General features: G+C 41.5%; 1 protein-coding gene across 2 annotated transcripts in view; it reads left to right on the top strand.

The window, feature by feature from the left end:
* tecpr2 (tectonin beta-propeller repeat containing 2) overlaps positions 1–17173 on the top strand; it is an 89170-nt gene that overhangs the window by 31923 nt on the left and 40074 nt on the right. For both annotated transcript variants that reach the window (XM_078234088.1, XM_078234087.1), the window contains exons 9-13: positions 1569–2593; positions 4203–4386; positions 4914–5087; positions 10814–10994; positions 13603–13744. In XM_078234088.1, coding sequence (XP_078090214.1) covers positions 1569–2593; positions 4203–4386; positions 4914–5087; positions 10814–10994; positions 13603–13744 — 1706 coding nt within the window. The remainder of the gene's footprint in view (positions 1–1568; positions 2594–4202; positions 4387–4913; positions 5088–10813; positions 10995–13602; positions 13745–17173) is intronic.

Genomic DNA, 17173 nt, shown 5'->3' with positions numbered 1-17173 from the left:
GTATTCCCTCAAGGCTGTGCTCTCATAAACATCTTTGGCGGTTTCCACAAGAAGTCCGTCTTCGATGGAATGAACCTCCTGCACTTGCACGTTTCCGATACAAAGATGATACATTTGCTATTTAAGACTCTGAATGTGAGAACTTTCTTACACACCTTAATGGCCTCCTTTGAAATGGAGCAGTTAAATGAGCTTCCTTTTTACATGTGCTAGTTGAGAAATCTGCCAATGCATTCTCTACTACTGTCTAGAGCAAGCCTGCCTTCACTAGTCATTATATAGATGAGCTGGGTTTCCTACAGTTCCACGGCACTGAGAGATTGACCTTATCAGCAACCTCATAAATTGGGCCTGAGCCATTTGCAAACTTGTGCAAACTTGTTGCTGAAGTAGGGCATATCAAAGCCATCCTGTGGCATAATGGCTACCGTGATCAGACAACTACTCACTGTATATTATGCAAATTCACTACAGGTCCCACTTTCCATCCTGAAAAGCACCCAGTCTGTCAGAGTGCACTGAAAGGATAAGAAATCTCAAAGATTTGAGCACCAGATGAAGCTACCTATTTCGCACCGCTACTATGTAGTACCAACATGAATGATACCCTCCACTAACAGGTTGCTGCCGTCAAGTCAAAAAGGCATTATGCCTATCTCACACATGAGTAATGTGGTACATGAACTTCAGTGCCAATATGACGCCAGGTATGTGGGCCACATGTCCCAAAGACTGGCAGAGGAAGATTGTATCAAACAGCACATCCCTTCAGCTGTTCACAACTGGCAAGTTGCCAACTGTATCCAACCTGCCTGTACTTACAAAACTCAAAACAAGTGTCCAACATTAAATGTGAGTCTGCGATTGAACAGCAGTTGCCAAACAATCCTGATTGTGCTAAGAATTACGCTGCCAGCTAATTTAAGATTATCAACCAGGCTCGCAGTTGGCTCACTTTCATGTGCTACAAACTACATGTGTTCACATGTAGGGCCTTGTCCATTGCGTACAGAAGGAATATGCCCAGGTATTGAGCCTTTTACAACTAAACAAAAGCTTGGGGAACAACCATTCCTTGGTTCATTCCCCACAGCAATGCTTTGACCAATTGGAGTGGACTTGCATAGTTTGAATTTAAAGAAAAGCTTGGCAGTTAACTGTTACCAAGTCCATGGCTATGCCTTACCAATCAGAGTCCACTTGCCAACCAAACAACACACTCTTCTCAGATGGTGTAAATTGTTGTTCCCTTCACAATTGGTATTTTTGAGAATTTGTCCTGTTAATGCAAAATAAAAAGCTTCGGCAGCATGTTTCTCAGCAATTTCAAGAATGTAAATTTGGGGGCATCTACTTTAGATGCACAAGCCACCATAGAGCATTTCAATGACAACCTCTCTTAATTAATACTTGGTTATACCAAAGCACAATCATAGTAGCTAAATGTGTTATCACATTGTGTTGATCGGGTATGATCTGATTTCCTGTTTTTTCACCCCTTCTCTTTTCCGCCCTCCCATCAAAATGTCTTGTATTTTCAATAATTGTATGTTATCTCTGTTGTACAGCAAGTTCTGCATCAGAAGGCAGTCTGGTAAAACATGAAATTGACTGTTCCACTAGCTCCCAGAGTTCAGAGCCAGCACTTCTGAGTGACTTTGCTAATGATGGCTCCGTAACCACACCTTGTGACTTGTCTGATCAGATGAGTTTGTTGAGCAGCAGCCTGGACCACTTGACCACCGATTCTCCTGAACAAGAGAGCCAGATTAGTACAGAGTTGAATATTCTTTTACAAGAAGAGAATAGTTCCAATCTTTTTGACTCCAAAAAATGTCCTGAATCTGTACCATCGTTACGTGGTGATCGACTCCCTTCAGACTGTTCACCAGAATCTTTGAAGATTACAAACGTGGTGAATGAAAAGACATTTTCCTCTAATCTGTGCTTTGCAGAATGTTTAGACCCCGAATCTTCTGTCAAATTGGAAATCTTAGGCGGTTGCAGCAGTGAAAATGAAGATTGCAGAGGCGAGGTTTCTGTGTTAAATTGCTCTGAACCTGTAATTGGACTGCAAGATAATTTAAATGGTACAATGTTTAATGCAGCTTGCAACAGTGAGCCATGTGAATTAAGATCTCAAGATCCAGAAAGTAGAGGATTGACCGGTGGGCTAAATTTGCGAGGATCTTTAAGTGAAAGCTCAGAGTCTTTCCTGGATGAACGACACGCCCTGCTGATGAGAATTCTTTCACCGGACAAAGATCAGACCAAACAAGAAAACAAAGCTTTTTCGCAATTGTATTTTTCATACAATGAACCACATTTATTAGATTCGACTGAAACTCCACAAACTTCTGAAACTGTTTGTCCTGTTGATAACGGTACCACGGAAAAAAAGAATGTCCAAGCACAATTTTCGTCATCCAGTGATGACGAAGATATTTATGCTCATGGAGGACCCCATTCGTCATCTGAAACCAACGTAACCGAACTCTCTCTCAGTTGCAACGCTGAAAAATCACTAGGTTCAGTGTTTCAAGAACTGAATAATTCTGCTTCAGATGAAATGGAACTTTTAAAATCGGATCAGGTGAAGCAAAAATTAAGTATTTTTCAAGCTCGTGTCGAAGCTTAAATTTAAGATTTATTTGATATCACAAGCTTTCGGAGCGCTGCTCCTTCATCAGGTGATGAAGGAGTAGCGCTCCGAAAGCTCGTGATACCAAATAAACCTGTTGGACTTTAACTTGGTGTTGGGAGACTTCTTACTGTGCCCATCCCAGTCCAACGTCAGCATCCACATCAAGCTTAGAATTTATGAGCTTAAAGTTAAAGTTTATTTATTTATTGTCACAAGTAGGCTTACACTAACACTGTAATGAAGTTACTGTGAAAATCCCCTAGTTGCCACATCCTGGCGCCTGTTCGAGTACACTGAGGGAGAATTTAGCATGGCCAATGCACCTAACCAGCATGTCTTTTGGACTGTGGGAGAAAACTGGAGCACCCGGAGGAAACCCACGCAGACATGGGGAGAATGTGCAGGCTCTGTACAGACAGTGACCCAAGCCGGGAATCAAACCCGGGTCACTGGCGCTGTGAGGCAGCAGTGCCAACCACTGTGCCACCGTGCCTTTGCTTATATATTTTGTTGCTCAGTTACTATGATCATCTGTTCTTTAACATTTTCTGAAAGACACTGGCAGATGAGCTGTGCAGAGAGCTCTGATGTCAGTAACAAAAGTTCGAGATATTTTTGTCAGAAATGCGTCGTGGTCCATTTTGGTAGGTCCAATGGGATGAAGGAGTACAAGATAAAGGGAAAGACTCTTAGTACTGTAGAGGATCAGAAGGACCTTGGGGTCCGGGTCCATAGGACTCTAAAATCGGCCCCGCAGGTGGAGGAGGTGGTTAAGAAGGCATATGGTGTGCTGGCCTTTATCAATCGAGGGATTGAGTTTAGCAGTCCGGGGATAATGATGCAGCTCTGTAAGACCTTCGTCAGACCCCACTTGGAGTACTGTGCTCAGTTCTGGTCGCCTCACTACAGGAAGGATGTGGAAAAGATTGAAAGGGTACAAAGGAGATTTACAAGGATGTTGCCTGGATTGAGTGGCATGCCTAATGAGGATAGGCTGAGGGAGCTCGGTCTCTTCTCCTTGGAGAGACGAAGGATGAGAGGAGACCTAATAGAGGTGTATAAGATGTTGAGAGGCATAGATCGGGTGGACTCTCAGAGCCTTTTTCCCAGGGTGGAAATGTCTGCTATGAGAGGACACAGGTTTAAGGTGCTGCGGGGTAAGTACAGGGGAAATGTTAGGGGTAAGTTTTTCACGCAGAGGGTGGTGGGCGAGTGGAATCGGCTGCCGTCAGTGGTGGTGGAGGCGAACTCAATAGGGTCTTTTAAGAGACTCCTGCATGAGTACATGGAGCTTAATAGGATGGAGGGTTATAGGTAGGTCTAGAAGGTAGGGATGTGTTCAGCACAACTTGTGGGCCGAAGGGCTTGTTTGTGCTGTAGTTTTTCTATGTTTCTAATTCTGTGAATCCATCACTAACTTCAATACAGAGACTGTAAAAATCTTGTTATTGCATTTGACACACATTTTGGAAATGAGGATTTAGCTAATGGGCCTTAAAGAGGAAAACAAAATCAATGCAAATTCATTGACTTGTTTCTTATTATCTTGTGTTGATAGTTTGCTGAGAGCTGGATGGGTTACACTGGCCCTGGGCATAGTATCCTCAGCCTGGTAGTTTCTGAGAAGCACGCCTGGTGTCTAGATTACAAGGGTGTGCTGTACTGTAGCCCTTTTCATGGTACAAGTTTGCGGTGGCAGAAGTTTGAAGATGGCGTTCAGCAGGTGGCAGTATCACCATCAGGTCAGTAACGATACAGTGGCCAAAGCAAATTACTACGGGTGCTGAAATCTGAAACGAACCAGAAACTGCTGGAAAATCTCAGCAGGTCTGACGGCATCTGTGGCGAGAGAGCAAAGTTAACGTTTTGAGTCTGGATGACTCTTCGTGACTCGAGCCTTAACTCCATTCTCTTTCCACAGATGCTGTCAGACCTGCGAAGTACAGTGGTCTTGTTTTGACATGCTCTGCATTACCATAGTAATTATACAGCTGGATTTCCAAGCATTAAGTAAATACCGATCTTCTATTTGTTCAGCTTTCCTGTAAATTTTTAATGGAATGTAAGTTATAAACACATAAATAGTAAAATCCGTGCTACAGCTTATGAGGAGAGTTAACACGGTAATTGCACAATGAACACAGATTCTGTATATACTGCTCCTGTGACTTATTTGCAAAACATAAATTGTTTAAACTGGAGCTTATAAAACCTGTTCTGTTTTAATTTTGGACAACTTTGGGAATTATATTAACTTTGTAAAACACAGGTGCGCTGTTATGGAAGATTGAACAAAAATCGAGCAAAGCTTTTGCTTGTGGTAAAGTAACGATGAAGGGGAAGAGACATTGGTATGAAGCCTTACCAAATGCTGCATACGTTGCTTTAAGTGATGACACTGCGTGGATCATCCAAACCAATGGCGAACTCTATCTGCAAACAGGTATTTCAAGGAGATGTTTATTATTGCAATACTATGGTTGCAGCAGAAAATGTTTCTAGAAGTGGGTGCCAATTAATAGTTGTATTTTCAATTAATTCCATATTTTTCATAGTTGCTGAACTGTTTAATTGCACTGATTGGCAGCAAAGAAAGTAAGGCTTGAATTTGTATAGTGCATTTCTGTAAGAACTCTGGCTGTAATGACTATTGAGACATCCTATTAACATGCATTTGCAGTGGTAGTTACTGCTATAAGGTAGGGAAATTAAAAAGATTATGGTTGTAGAAAGAAATGGGACTTACAATTTAAAGAATTAACCTTACTGGGTTACAGCATGACTATAGAGCAGAGGAGTGGGACAAATTGGATAACTCTTTGGATAACTTTAATTGGCGTGGGTTTCCTCCGGGTGCTCCGGTTTCCTCCGACAGTCCAAAGATGTGCAGGTTCGGTTGATTGGCCATGCTAAAAATTGCCCTTAGTGTCCTGAGATGCGCAGGTTTGAGGGATTAGTGGGTAAATATGTTGGGATATGGGGGTAGGGCCTGGGTGGGATTGTGGTCGGTGTAGACTCGATGGGCCGAATGGCCTCTTTCTGTACTGTAGGGTTTCTATGATTCTTTCAAAGAGGCAGGACAAGGATAATGGGTGAATATGCCAAGTGATTCTATGGAAGTCCGGTATACATAATATTTTTGTCTAGTAACCGTGTTTCCTTTAGTGATTTCGATCGAGACCAAAATTGTAGGGAAAGCTTGAGCTTTCCCATCTAGTTCAGAGCCATCTTTTACCACTAGTAGGAAATACTGCAGGGCGCACGGTGGCACAGTGGTTAACACTGCTGCCTCACAGCGCCACAGACCCGGGTTCAATTCTGGCCTCAAGTGACTGTCTGTGTGGAGTTTGCATGTTCTCCCAGTGTCTGCGTGGGTTTCCTCTGGGTTCTCCGACTTTCTCACTCCAAAGATGTGCATGTTTGGTTGATTGGCAATGCTAAATTGCTCTTTAGTGTCGGGGGACTCGCAAGTTAAATACTTGGGGTAAAGGGATAGGGCCGGGGTGGGATTGTGATCGGTGCAGACTCGATGGGCCAAATGGCCTCCTTCGGCACTGTAGGGATTCTATGAAAAAGAAGAAATTATTTGCCACATATTGGAAGAATTGTTTGGGAAAAATACTTGCTTTAAATTAGAAATATTCAAAATATCCTGAAGTGAGTTAGAACTAACTACTAATTAGGGAAAAATAATCATTACTTCTAAACTTCCTATAGTTTATTTTCCCTTATCTCCATACTCATCACCATACCTTTGTTTTAGGAGTATACTTTTGATAGGGGCAAATCTTGACCAATACCAAATCACCGCTTCCATAGAATCCCAAAATGAGTTTGGATGAGTATCAGCAGCCTACCGGATGCATCACCTAATGGCCACGTACAGGCACCACTGGACACTAATCTTGTCAGGAACCCTCCTCTTCCCTAGCTCAATGGCATTGAGGAAAATTATTGTGTTCATAATACTGGCTGACTACAACTAATTCAGCATTATAGTTACACACTTCACTTTTCACAATCACTTTAACTCTTCCTGTTCCTTTTCTCCAATTGAATTTTGTGCATATTTCCAGTTGATCTATAGAAAATCACAGTGTGTGTAAGTTGAATCTCCTCCACCAATTGCTATTTTCTCCTAATCCTCTATCGCCAATGAGGTTTCAACTCTTCAGATTTTACTGTCTGTTTTATGGCCTTGTTTTAGTGAATGGCAGTGTGTATTACGCCAATACAGTCCCGTGAATTTCATGGATAGCTGTAATTTGACGTGCCCGTCCAAAAATATTTAAGATAAAAGCTACTAGCGTCATCATGTTACTATTTAAAACTGGTTAAACAGAACATGTTGATCGTGGTGTCAACTTGCATGTTACTAGAACGAGAAGCTATGTTGGCAGCTGGTGGTACTAAGATACAGAATAGATTGAAATATTATATTTTCCAAGGGAATAGTAACTGGGAATAGTGCGTGCTAAATACGTGAGCTGGAACTTTCCAGCTGTTCATGCTGGCAGCATCTTCCGGTCCCACCGACAGCACACCCCCACTGTGGGTTTCACGGCACCGAGGGGAGAATTCAACAGGAAATCCCATAGGCAAAGCGAGACCAGAAGGTCGTGCCACCGGCCAATGGCAAGTCAACACTGCTGCTGCTAAACATAGTAAGAAGTCTAACAACACCAGGTTAAAGTCCAACAGGTTTATTTGGTAGCAAACGCCACTAACTTTCGGAGCGTGCTGCTCCTTCGTCAGGTGGAGTGGGAGACCTGCTCACCTACAGGGCATACAGAGACACAAACTCAATTTACAGAGAGTTTTCTTTCTGTAAATTGAGTTTGTGTGTGTCTCTATGCCCTGTTTATGAGCAGATCTCCCACTCCACCTGATGAAGGAGCAGCAGCGCTCCAAAAGCTAGTGGCATTAGCTACCAAATAAACCTGTTGGACTTTAACCTGGTGTTGTTAGACTTCTTACTGTGTTTACCCCAGTCCAACGCCAGCATCTCCACAACATGGCTGCTAAACATGGCAGGTTGCATGGAAAATCCTCCCCATGGACTCATGTTTAGTAGTGAGACAAAAGGTTCGAGTAGGAATGCTGCAAGAGATATAGGAAATAAAAGTCAAGATATGTAATGGTGAATCTTTATAAAATCTTCAAATACCTGTAGTTAGAGTATTTTATGCAGTTTTGAGCTCCACATCAGAGGAAGAATGTTGAGGCAATAGCCAGAGTACTACAAAGGCTTTCTGGTTTGAGGGGTTAGAAATACAAAGGAAGACTTTAAAAATTGGAACTGTTTAATAGAGGTACTTAAAACCATATGGGTAAGACAGAGTATATGGGAACAAACTACTTTTTTTGATTCATGAGGCACCAGAACTGGCGAAAGTGAGAGTTGTACAATTGGGACGGGCTTCACTGGAACCATGCTGGGCTTGGTGTTCTGGCTAGTTGTATAACTAGGGCAGTAGAGAGAGCTTGGAACTAAACAGTGGGGGATGGGTTTGTATGTAGTAAATCAAAAGGTAACAACGAGGTGCTAGAGCAGGGTAGTAATTTGGGTAAAAATAACCAGAATGTGGCAAGAAGGGACAGAGTTTACATAAAAATCCACCAGGAGATAAGGCCAGAGATTGCAAAAGTGGTCAAAGAAGAGTTAAAGGCTCTATCTGAACGTGTGCAGCATTCTTAAGAAAATGGATGAATTGTTAGCAACGATAGAAATAAATATGCATTATCTGATTGCCATCACAGCAACGTGGTTGCAGGATGACCATGGTTTGGACCTTAATACTAAAGATTATTTGATATTTTAAAAAGATAGGAAGCTGGGAAAAAGGTGGTGAGGTATCTCTGTTAATTAAGAAGATCATTAGTACAGTAGCGAAAGATGACCTTGGCTCAAATGAGCAAGATGTAGAATCAGTTTTGGGTAGAGATAAGAAATGAGAAAGGTAAGAGATCATTTGTAGGCCCCCTAAAAGCAGTTGCACTGTAGGTCAGAATACAGAAATAAATAAATGCGGCATGTAAGAAAGATAGCACAATAATTGTGGATAACATTAACCTACATGTAGATTGGATAAACCAGATTAGCGAAGGTAGCCTGGAAGTTGAGGTCATAGTGTCTGCTCTTCAAAATAATGCTATGGGATCTTTTACATCCACCTGAGCAGGCAGATGGAACCTTGCTTTAATGTCCAAAAGATGGCACCTCTAACAGTGCAACACTCCCTCAGTACAGCACAGAAGTGTCAGCCTTGATTTTTGTGCTCGAATCCTGGAGTTGGACATGAACCAAGAGCCTTGTGTTTCAGAGGCAAGAGTGCTCCTAACTGCTGTCACCTAAATGTCCCAAAGCAATGCCAATTCTCTCTCCATCCCAGACAGATATTTAATTATTTAACAAGTCCACTCACACAGCAGGCTAAATGTTTTCTAGCACTTCCTAGTTGAGAGTTCTCAATCGTTTTCACTTTTGTGCCGGTCATCTTCCTTCCCATGAATAGTGTACTTCTGATATTGAGCCTTTCTCCTGATGGATAGTACAGTTTATCCTTCATTACAAAGATGACCATATAATTTCCATTAGTGTTTAATAAAGCTCTTAATGTTCAAAGACACAAGGAATAAATGTAGGAGGGAATAAACAAAAACATTTGGAATAAAAAGTAGACTGAAGTCATTTCGATTTTAGCTCCATGATGGTGAAAGAATGGTAATATGTCAAATCAGGATGGTGTGCGACTTGCAGATGGTGGCGTTCCTTGTGTCTGCTGGCCTTATTGTTCTAGGTTGTAGAAGCCAAGGATTTAGGAGGTGCTATCTAAGAAGCCTTAAGGAATTGCTGCAGTGCATCTTGTAGATACAACACACTATACGTTGGTGGTGAATGGAGGGAATGTTTAAGATGGTGGATAAGGTGCTGGTCGCACAGACTTCTTTGTCATGGGTGGTGTCGATCTTCTTGAATGTTGAAAGAACTACTCTCGTTCAAGCAAGTGGAGTGTTGCATCACAACCTGACTTATGCTTTGTAAATGCTTGGCAGGTTTTGGGAAGTCGGGAGGTGAGTTACTTACTGCAGAATTCCTAGCTTCTGACCTTCTCTTGTAGCACAGTGTTTATATTGATGCATCCAGTTCAGTTTCTGGTCAATGGTAGCTCCGAGAATGATAATAGGGGGGATTTCAGCAATGGTAATGCCATTGAATCTCAAAGGAAAATGTTGGAGCTGCACTCGTGGCCTAGTGCAGAGTATTCCATCACGATCCTGACTTGTGCCTTGTAGATGGTGAATAGGCTTTGGAGAAAGGGAATGCGAGTTACTCATTGCAAAATTCCCAGTCTCGACCCTACCTTGTAGCCACTATATTTATATTGATGGGTCCAGTTGAGTTTCTGTTCAATGGTAACTCCAAGGATGATGGTGCGGGTTTCAGCAATGGTAATGCCATTGAATGTCAAAGGGCTGATTGGAGATGATCATTGCCTAGCATTTGTGTGGTGCAAATGTTGTCATTTATCAGTCCAAGCCTGAATATTGTTGAGGTCTTGTTGTATGTGAACACGGGCTGCTTCAGTATCTGAGGAGTAGTGAATGGCTTTGAATCTACTACAATCATGGGTGAATATCTCTATTTCTCACCTCATGTTGGAGGCTGAAGCAGCTGAATTGGTTAGGTGTGAAAATGTCCCATTCTATAATACTCACCTTCTTTATGTTGAGCACAAAATTCAGCAAAATAATAAATTAAAGATGCGTTGTAACTCTTGCACTTGTATTGGATACGATACTCTGTATACAAATTATTCCTCAAGTTGTTCTATCTGTGTTCACTTATGCAATACAGGCTACAATTCAAAGATGATGTCTTCAATTAGCTCTGATATAGGGTATTGATGTAACTTCATCAAATGTCCTTAGTGATTTTCTTCCTCTTATCCTTTTTCTCTCTTTTTCTTCCATCTGTTTTCTCTCTTGCTTTTCTTTAGGTCACTGTTCTTCTGGTTGTAACTGGAAGTTTACATTCTTTTCCTTTACAAATATTTTGTTTACACAGCAATCTGAAGTAAAAAGCACAAGGAATAATAGATAATGTTTTATAACGTGTACCATTTCTACCATAGTACATTTAATTTATTTGTGTTCCCGTATCTTTAGGCCTTAGTGCAGATCGACCTTGTGCGAGAGCAGTGAAAGTGGAATGTCCTTATCCATTAGTGCAGATTACTTCCAGGAATAATGTGGTATGGGCACTGACAGAGCAGCGTACAATTCTCTTCAGAAATGGCATAAGTAGCTTTTGTCCAGAGGGAGAACTTTGGATGTCTGATATTGTAAGGTAGGCAGATTTTTTGCTGTATGAAATGTTGTTCAGATCACTTTCTTTTGAATAGTTTCTGAAAACTTTTACTTTAAATATATTTTGATTTATCTTCATGATTCTAATTTTCAAACCGTGATTTTGTTCCACACCCAAGCAGTAATCATTTGAAATCATGCCATGGTGTATGCAGGAAGTTGTTATTTGAACAACGACTGTTTAGACTTCAGTTAGTAACCGTTTGGAATGTCAGAAATGTTGTGCAACACTACTTATCGGCATTTGGAGCTAATAAGCTCTCTTTTAGATGACCTACATAAACTTAATGATTCAGTATTTGCAGCTGCAATGCAGGAAATCTTGTCATTACTGTAAAACCCAACAACTTCTGGCATCCACACATGCACAGTTAAACACAGGAAGGGGAAGGGGGATACACTGGTAGGGGGCAGACCTGGAGGACAGATTGGAAAAGGGGGCCTGTGAAGTAAGCAACTCCATTTTCCGCCTGAGATTCGTGCAGGCTTATCTGCCAGGCTCCCGACCCGCCGCCGGTTAGGAAATGGTCATTAATTGGCCACTTAAGGGCCTGACGTGAGGCTGGGTAGGCTGCCCATGGCTTTGCCGTGCCATCCATTAAATTGTGACCAGGTCGGGGGCAGGCTGGCGAAGGCACCTATGAAAGTTTTATGGCTCGCCCACAGGGGACCATAACATTATGCTCAGTGAGAAGTCACTGATTTGTCATGAATTTAAACTATTTACATCTCACTGTGAAAGCTAATGAAAATGTTAAGAATTGCTCAATCAGGTGTAACTCTGCACTCAGTCATGGTGATTGCTGCACAACCTCTCTGGTTCTGAAAAATTAATTTTATAAATGTGAAGTTTCCATTCCCTGAAAAAGTATTGAAAAATTGCAGATTTTAAATGAAGTAATCTGCTTTAAAATTTTCACTTCCAATGTTTATGTATTTGTCCCTATCTTTATTTAGTGCAATGATTTCATTATGATTCGATTCCCTGCATTTTACTGCAATATATGTGGGAATTCTTCAGTGTGATTGGCTGATCAGTCTGTGGATGTCTCACACCCCCTATAACTGGTTCCAAATTGGGACTGATGGCAGAAATGAGAAAATCTCCCCTCTGGGCCTGAGAAATATTTGTGGACAACCTTTTCAAGATCGATGGCAAGCATCTTCCGTTTGACACTTGACTGCAAAATCCAGGCCATCGGAATTTCACTAAATTTTAAATACCTTGTGAAACTTCCCCTTTTCCTCAAAAAGCTCTAATCATTGAAATCATAGAATCCCTACAGTGCAGACGGAGGCCATTTGGCCCATCGAGCATGCGCCTACAACAATCCCACCCAGGCCCTATCCCCCGTAACCCCATGTATTCACCCTGCTAATCCCCCGACACTAAGGGGCAATTTAGCATGTCCAAATAACCTAACATACATCTTTGGACTGTGGAAGGAAACCGGAGCAACTGGAGGAAACCCACGCAGACACAGGGAGAATGTACAAACTGCACACAGACAATGACCCAAGGCCGCAATTGAACCCGGGATCCTGGCGCTGTGAGGCAGCAATGCTAACCACTTTGCCACTGTGATGCCCCCAACCACTGTGCCACCATGATGGAAATGTCCATCTTTACCACTCTGCACTCCATTTTTTCTATTGAATGATTGCCAGCATCCTGGCATTATATGACCATTTGCCTCAAATTGCATTTTCAAATAAAAATGGGTAGGATGTGAAAGATATTGGCTTTAGTTATCATGGATTAATATTTGAAAATGTAATTTAACTTGAACCAATCGTTGATTGTACTTCTGATACTCTGGTTCAATGGTTAACGCATGGGCCAGTTTGGGCCGAAGGGTTTGTCTCTGTGCCATAAATTCTAAGAGAATGCTAAAGATTCCAGGACACTGTTCAAAAGGACAATTCTCCCAGTGTCCTGACCTACATTCTTCCCATGGAGGCCACCATCAAAAACAGATTAATTGATCATTAGTGCATTGCTGTTAGCTCTTGCTGGGCACAAAATTGTTGCATTGTCCCGAAAAGTGCTTCACTGTATGCTGTCGCACTTTGAGATTTTAGAGAGATGAAAATAAGATGCTTTTTCTGTCAAGTCGTCCTAAAGATTTCTATCATCTGATTAGTTTAGCAAATGGGCATAATGTAAACCATGACAGAAGGTTTCTTTATTTACTGCTTCCAGCAAAATAACAAGTCATCCTGAAAGAACTGATTCACCACATCAAGAGGGATCTAAAATGTGTACACAGCAGTAAGGAGCTTGCATTTAAAATAGACTACTGGTATCATTTATACACACAAACAGAACATGCTGGTGAAACTCGGCAGGTCTGACAGCACCTGTGGAGATAGAGTAGAGCCAACGTTTCAAGTCAGGATGACCCTTGTCAGAGCTCAGTTGCTCAGGGCCATTGCTGGTATCATCCCCTTGCACTGATTCTCAAGGATTTATTTGCACGCCTCATTGTTGTATTTGCTTTCACAAATGCAGTTTGGAAGTTGACATTAATTCTGCTGTTATGTGATCAAAAAAATTGAATTAAAAAGTAACATTCTCCCTTTTATAGTGAAAGGCAGATGCTGGAGTCAGTGTGTATAGCATTGGGAGACCAGCAGACAGTCTGGGCTTTAGACACAAATGGCAACCTCTGGTTCCGCACTGGCATCTCTTCAAAGAAACCTCAAGGTGAAGATGACCATTGGTGGCAGGTAAGAACTTAGTGTGTATTATAAACATGTTAAATAAATACTACTTTTAAATGCCTTTTAAGTTGGCCATTTGTATTATCAATGAGGCAGTGAATGGGAATAATTTTAACCACTGAGAAAGCTTTGTGATCCTGTAAGGGATTTGCAACTTGTGTTGTAAATTTTTGCTGACACCTTAAGCCATGAAAATTAAGCCTCATGGAGTTTTGAATGTTGGTGAATATGAGAATCTGATCATTCTCTTTGTTCCAGGTTATATTTTAGAAAATACAATCTGCAGAGTTGGCGAATGTGAAAATACATAATGATGCAGCGATTGCTGTGCTGATCTTGCATAGTTATGATGGATTTGCATTTACTGTAAAACTTGTTATGACCGCAGCAGATGTCAATTGCTGAGCAAACTAAATGCTAGAGGGAAACTTGTCTTACTTTTTTTTGTGTCCTGAAAACTAGAGCAACAAACTCAGCAGCAAGAGGTCTGGTAACACCTTTAGGGTTTTAAAAAGTAAAAGGTTTATTAACAAGAAGAAAAGAAAACTTAAGCACACACGATTATAGTTACACAGTGAAAATTAGTCTTACAAAAATATTCCCCCAAAAGATTCTCTACTTGGTCAGACCTGCAACTAAACACCTTCCAGGCACACTCCCTTACAGATTTTTAACTATAACAATCCAGTTATATTACCCAGGGTAAAGCTGCTATACCTGTAATAAAGGTATACCACATAATCTCTCAAACTCACTTCCACTCTGCTGTGGAAATCCAAGACTTCAGAACAGGACTGCTTTTTGCAGCCAGGACTTTTCTGGCTTGACTAAATGGCTGATTCAAACTGCACCTTCTCCCAGCCCAGAGCTGTTTCTAGGGCTTTTCCCCAAACAGCCAGCACCTAATCAACTCAACATCCCATCTTAAATACCTCATTTCCCTTTCATTGATGGTTCCATTGTCTTCAGCACTTCTTTGAACTCAACTTTTCCAAAATCTTTCATGTTTGTATTTTGTCTCTGCTTTTGGGTGCCAATGAAATATAATATCTTTCCCTTGTTTGCTTATGAAACCTTTTGCAAGTTGTAGAAGTTCCTTACTCCCCTTTGAAATGTAGCAGCTGAAAGAAATGGTTCCCATGTATCTCCTAATGCAAATTTCTAAACATAGCCTACTTATAAAACCAGTTGACCATTGCTCCATTACAAATGTAACACCTTCACTCCTTTTTCATGCCTCAGTTCTTCCAAATATCTAACATTTTCCCAGCTTAATTAAACAATTTACACACCGCTTTCTTCACTGAATAATACCACATTCCCCAAAAGTATTCTTTTAAAAAAGCCATTCTCACATCTCCATCATTATTATATGTATCCTTCATTAAAACTGCACTGTAAGAACTTATGTCAGTATTAAATTGCACAGATGGAATGCATGGTAGGTAGGCTGGATGAACCAAAGGCTTTTTCCTGCCTAGAAACTTGTTGTGCTTCTGTGGTGCGACTTTGCAGTCAGCAGCCAAGTGACAATGCTGTCCTCAAAGAAACCTGCCCACTAAGATCTAGTTGTCCATGTAGCATAGATTTCATCTGTCTCAATCTAACAGGCAAGATACAACCTCTCATCCATCCTGCCCACCTGCCCAAAGTATTCACATTTCCCAGTGTTAATTTGATTCTGACACCAACTACATCCAACAGCAGGGATGTTGCCAAGCAGCCTGTCACATTCCAGAATTCTCAAACAGGGAGTAAAGTGCACTGATTATACTTCACTTCTTAAATCATTCTACAGGCAGTGAAATAAAGATTAGACAAATACTTGGGATTAAGGTAGAATCTGACATAAACTTTACAAAAATCATTTTATTAAAAACCTGCAGGATTTTTATAATGGAGAAATCTAACGTTACAAAATATAAAATTAACTTTCCATGGTCAAAGATATTGTTCAGTAATTATGGAACAGTACATTGAATTCATCCACTCAAACAAAGTTTGACTTTTGCAACAAATTAGAATGTAAAAAGGGAAATTCGCATCCAGCTCCCACATGGCAGATTGGTCAGACAAGTGAGATCTCTCGGGATACAGGGGAACGTAGCAGGTTGGATTCAGTGATGAGAAGCAAAGGGTAATGGTTGATGGATGTTTGTGCGAATGGAAAACAGTTTGCAGTGGTGTTCCACAGTGCTCAGCATTGGGACCCTTGTTGCTTGTTGTATTTATTAATGACTCAAACTTGAATGTGGGGAGACATGATTGAAAATTTGCAAATGACACAAAATTTAGCCATGTAATTGAGAGTGAAGAGGATAATTGTTGACTCCAGAATGATATCAATGGTTTGGTTAAATGGTTGGAGAAGTGGCAAAAGGAATTGAATCTGGAAAAGTGTGAGATGGTGTATTTGGGAAGGGCAAATAAAGCAAAGGACCACTCAATAAATGGGAAGATAAGAGGGGTTGAGGAAGTGAGGGTCCTTGGCGTGCATGTCCACAGGTTCTTGTAGATGACAAGACAGGTGGTCAAGAAAGCATATGGAATATTTTTCTTTACTGGGTGTGGTATTGAACACAAATGTAGGGATGTAATGATGGAACTGTTTAAAATGCTGGTTAGGCCACAGCTGGCATGTTGTGTACGGTTTGGGTCACCACATTATAGGAGGGACATAATTTCTCTGGAGATAGTGAAGAAGAGATTTACAAGAATGTTGCCTGGGCTTGAAAATTACAGCTCCGAGCAGAGATTGGTTAGGCTTGGGTTATTTTTCATAGTAAGAAGTCTCACAACACCAGGTTAAAGTCCAACAGGTTTATTTGGTAGCAAATACCATAAGCTTTCGGAGCAATGCTCCTTCGTCAGATGGAGTGGTCTCTGTTCTCAATCAGGGCACAGACACAGAAATCAAATTACAGAATACTGATTAGAATGCAAATCTCTACAGCCAGCCAGGTCTTAAATGTACAGACAATGTGGGTGGAGGAAGCATTCAACACAGGTTAAAGAGATGTGTATTGTCTCCAGACAGTACAGCTTGTGAAATTGTGCAAGTCCAGGAGGCAAGCTGTGGGGGTTACTGATAATGTGACATAAATCCAACATCCCGGTTTAGACCGCCCTCATGTGTGCGGAACTTGGCTATCAGTTTCTGCTCAGTGACTCTGCGCTGTCGTGTGTCGTGAAGGCCGCCTTGGAGAACGCTTACCTGAAGATCCAAGGCTGAATGCCCGTGACTGCTGAAGTGCTCCCCCACAGGAAGAGAACAGTCTTGCCTGGTGATTGTCGAGCGGTGTTTATTCATCCGTTGTCGTAGCGTCTGCATGGTTTCCCCAATGTACCATGCCTCGGGACATCCTTTCTTGCAGCGTATCAGGTAGACAACGTTGGCCGAGTTGCAAGAGTAGGTACCGTGTACCTGGTAGATGG

The sequence above is a fragment of the Mustelus asterias genome, chromosome 18 (genome assembly GCF_964213995.1).
Source record: "Mustelus asterias chromosome 18, sMusAst1.hap1.1, whole genome shotgun sequence".
Classification (NCBI taxonomy): domain Eukaryota; kingdom Metazoa; phylum Chordata; class Chondrichthyes; order Carcharhiniformes; family Triakidae; genus Mustelus; species Mustelus asterias.
Note: the sequence above shows the minus strand (reverse complement) of the source record. Positions and strands in the feature narration are given on the sequence as shown.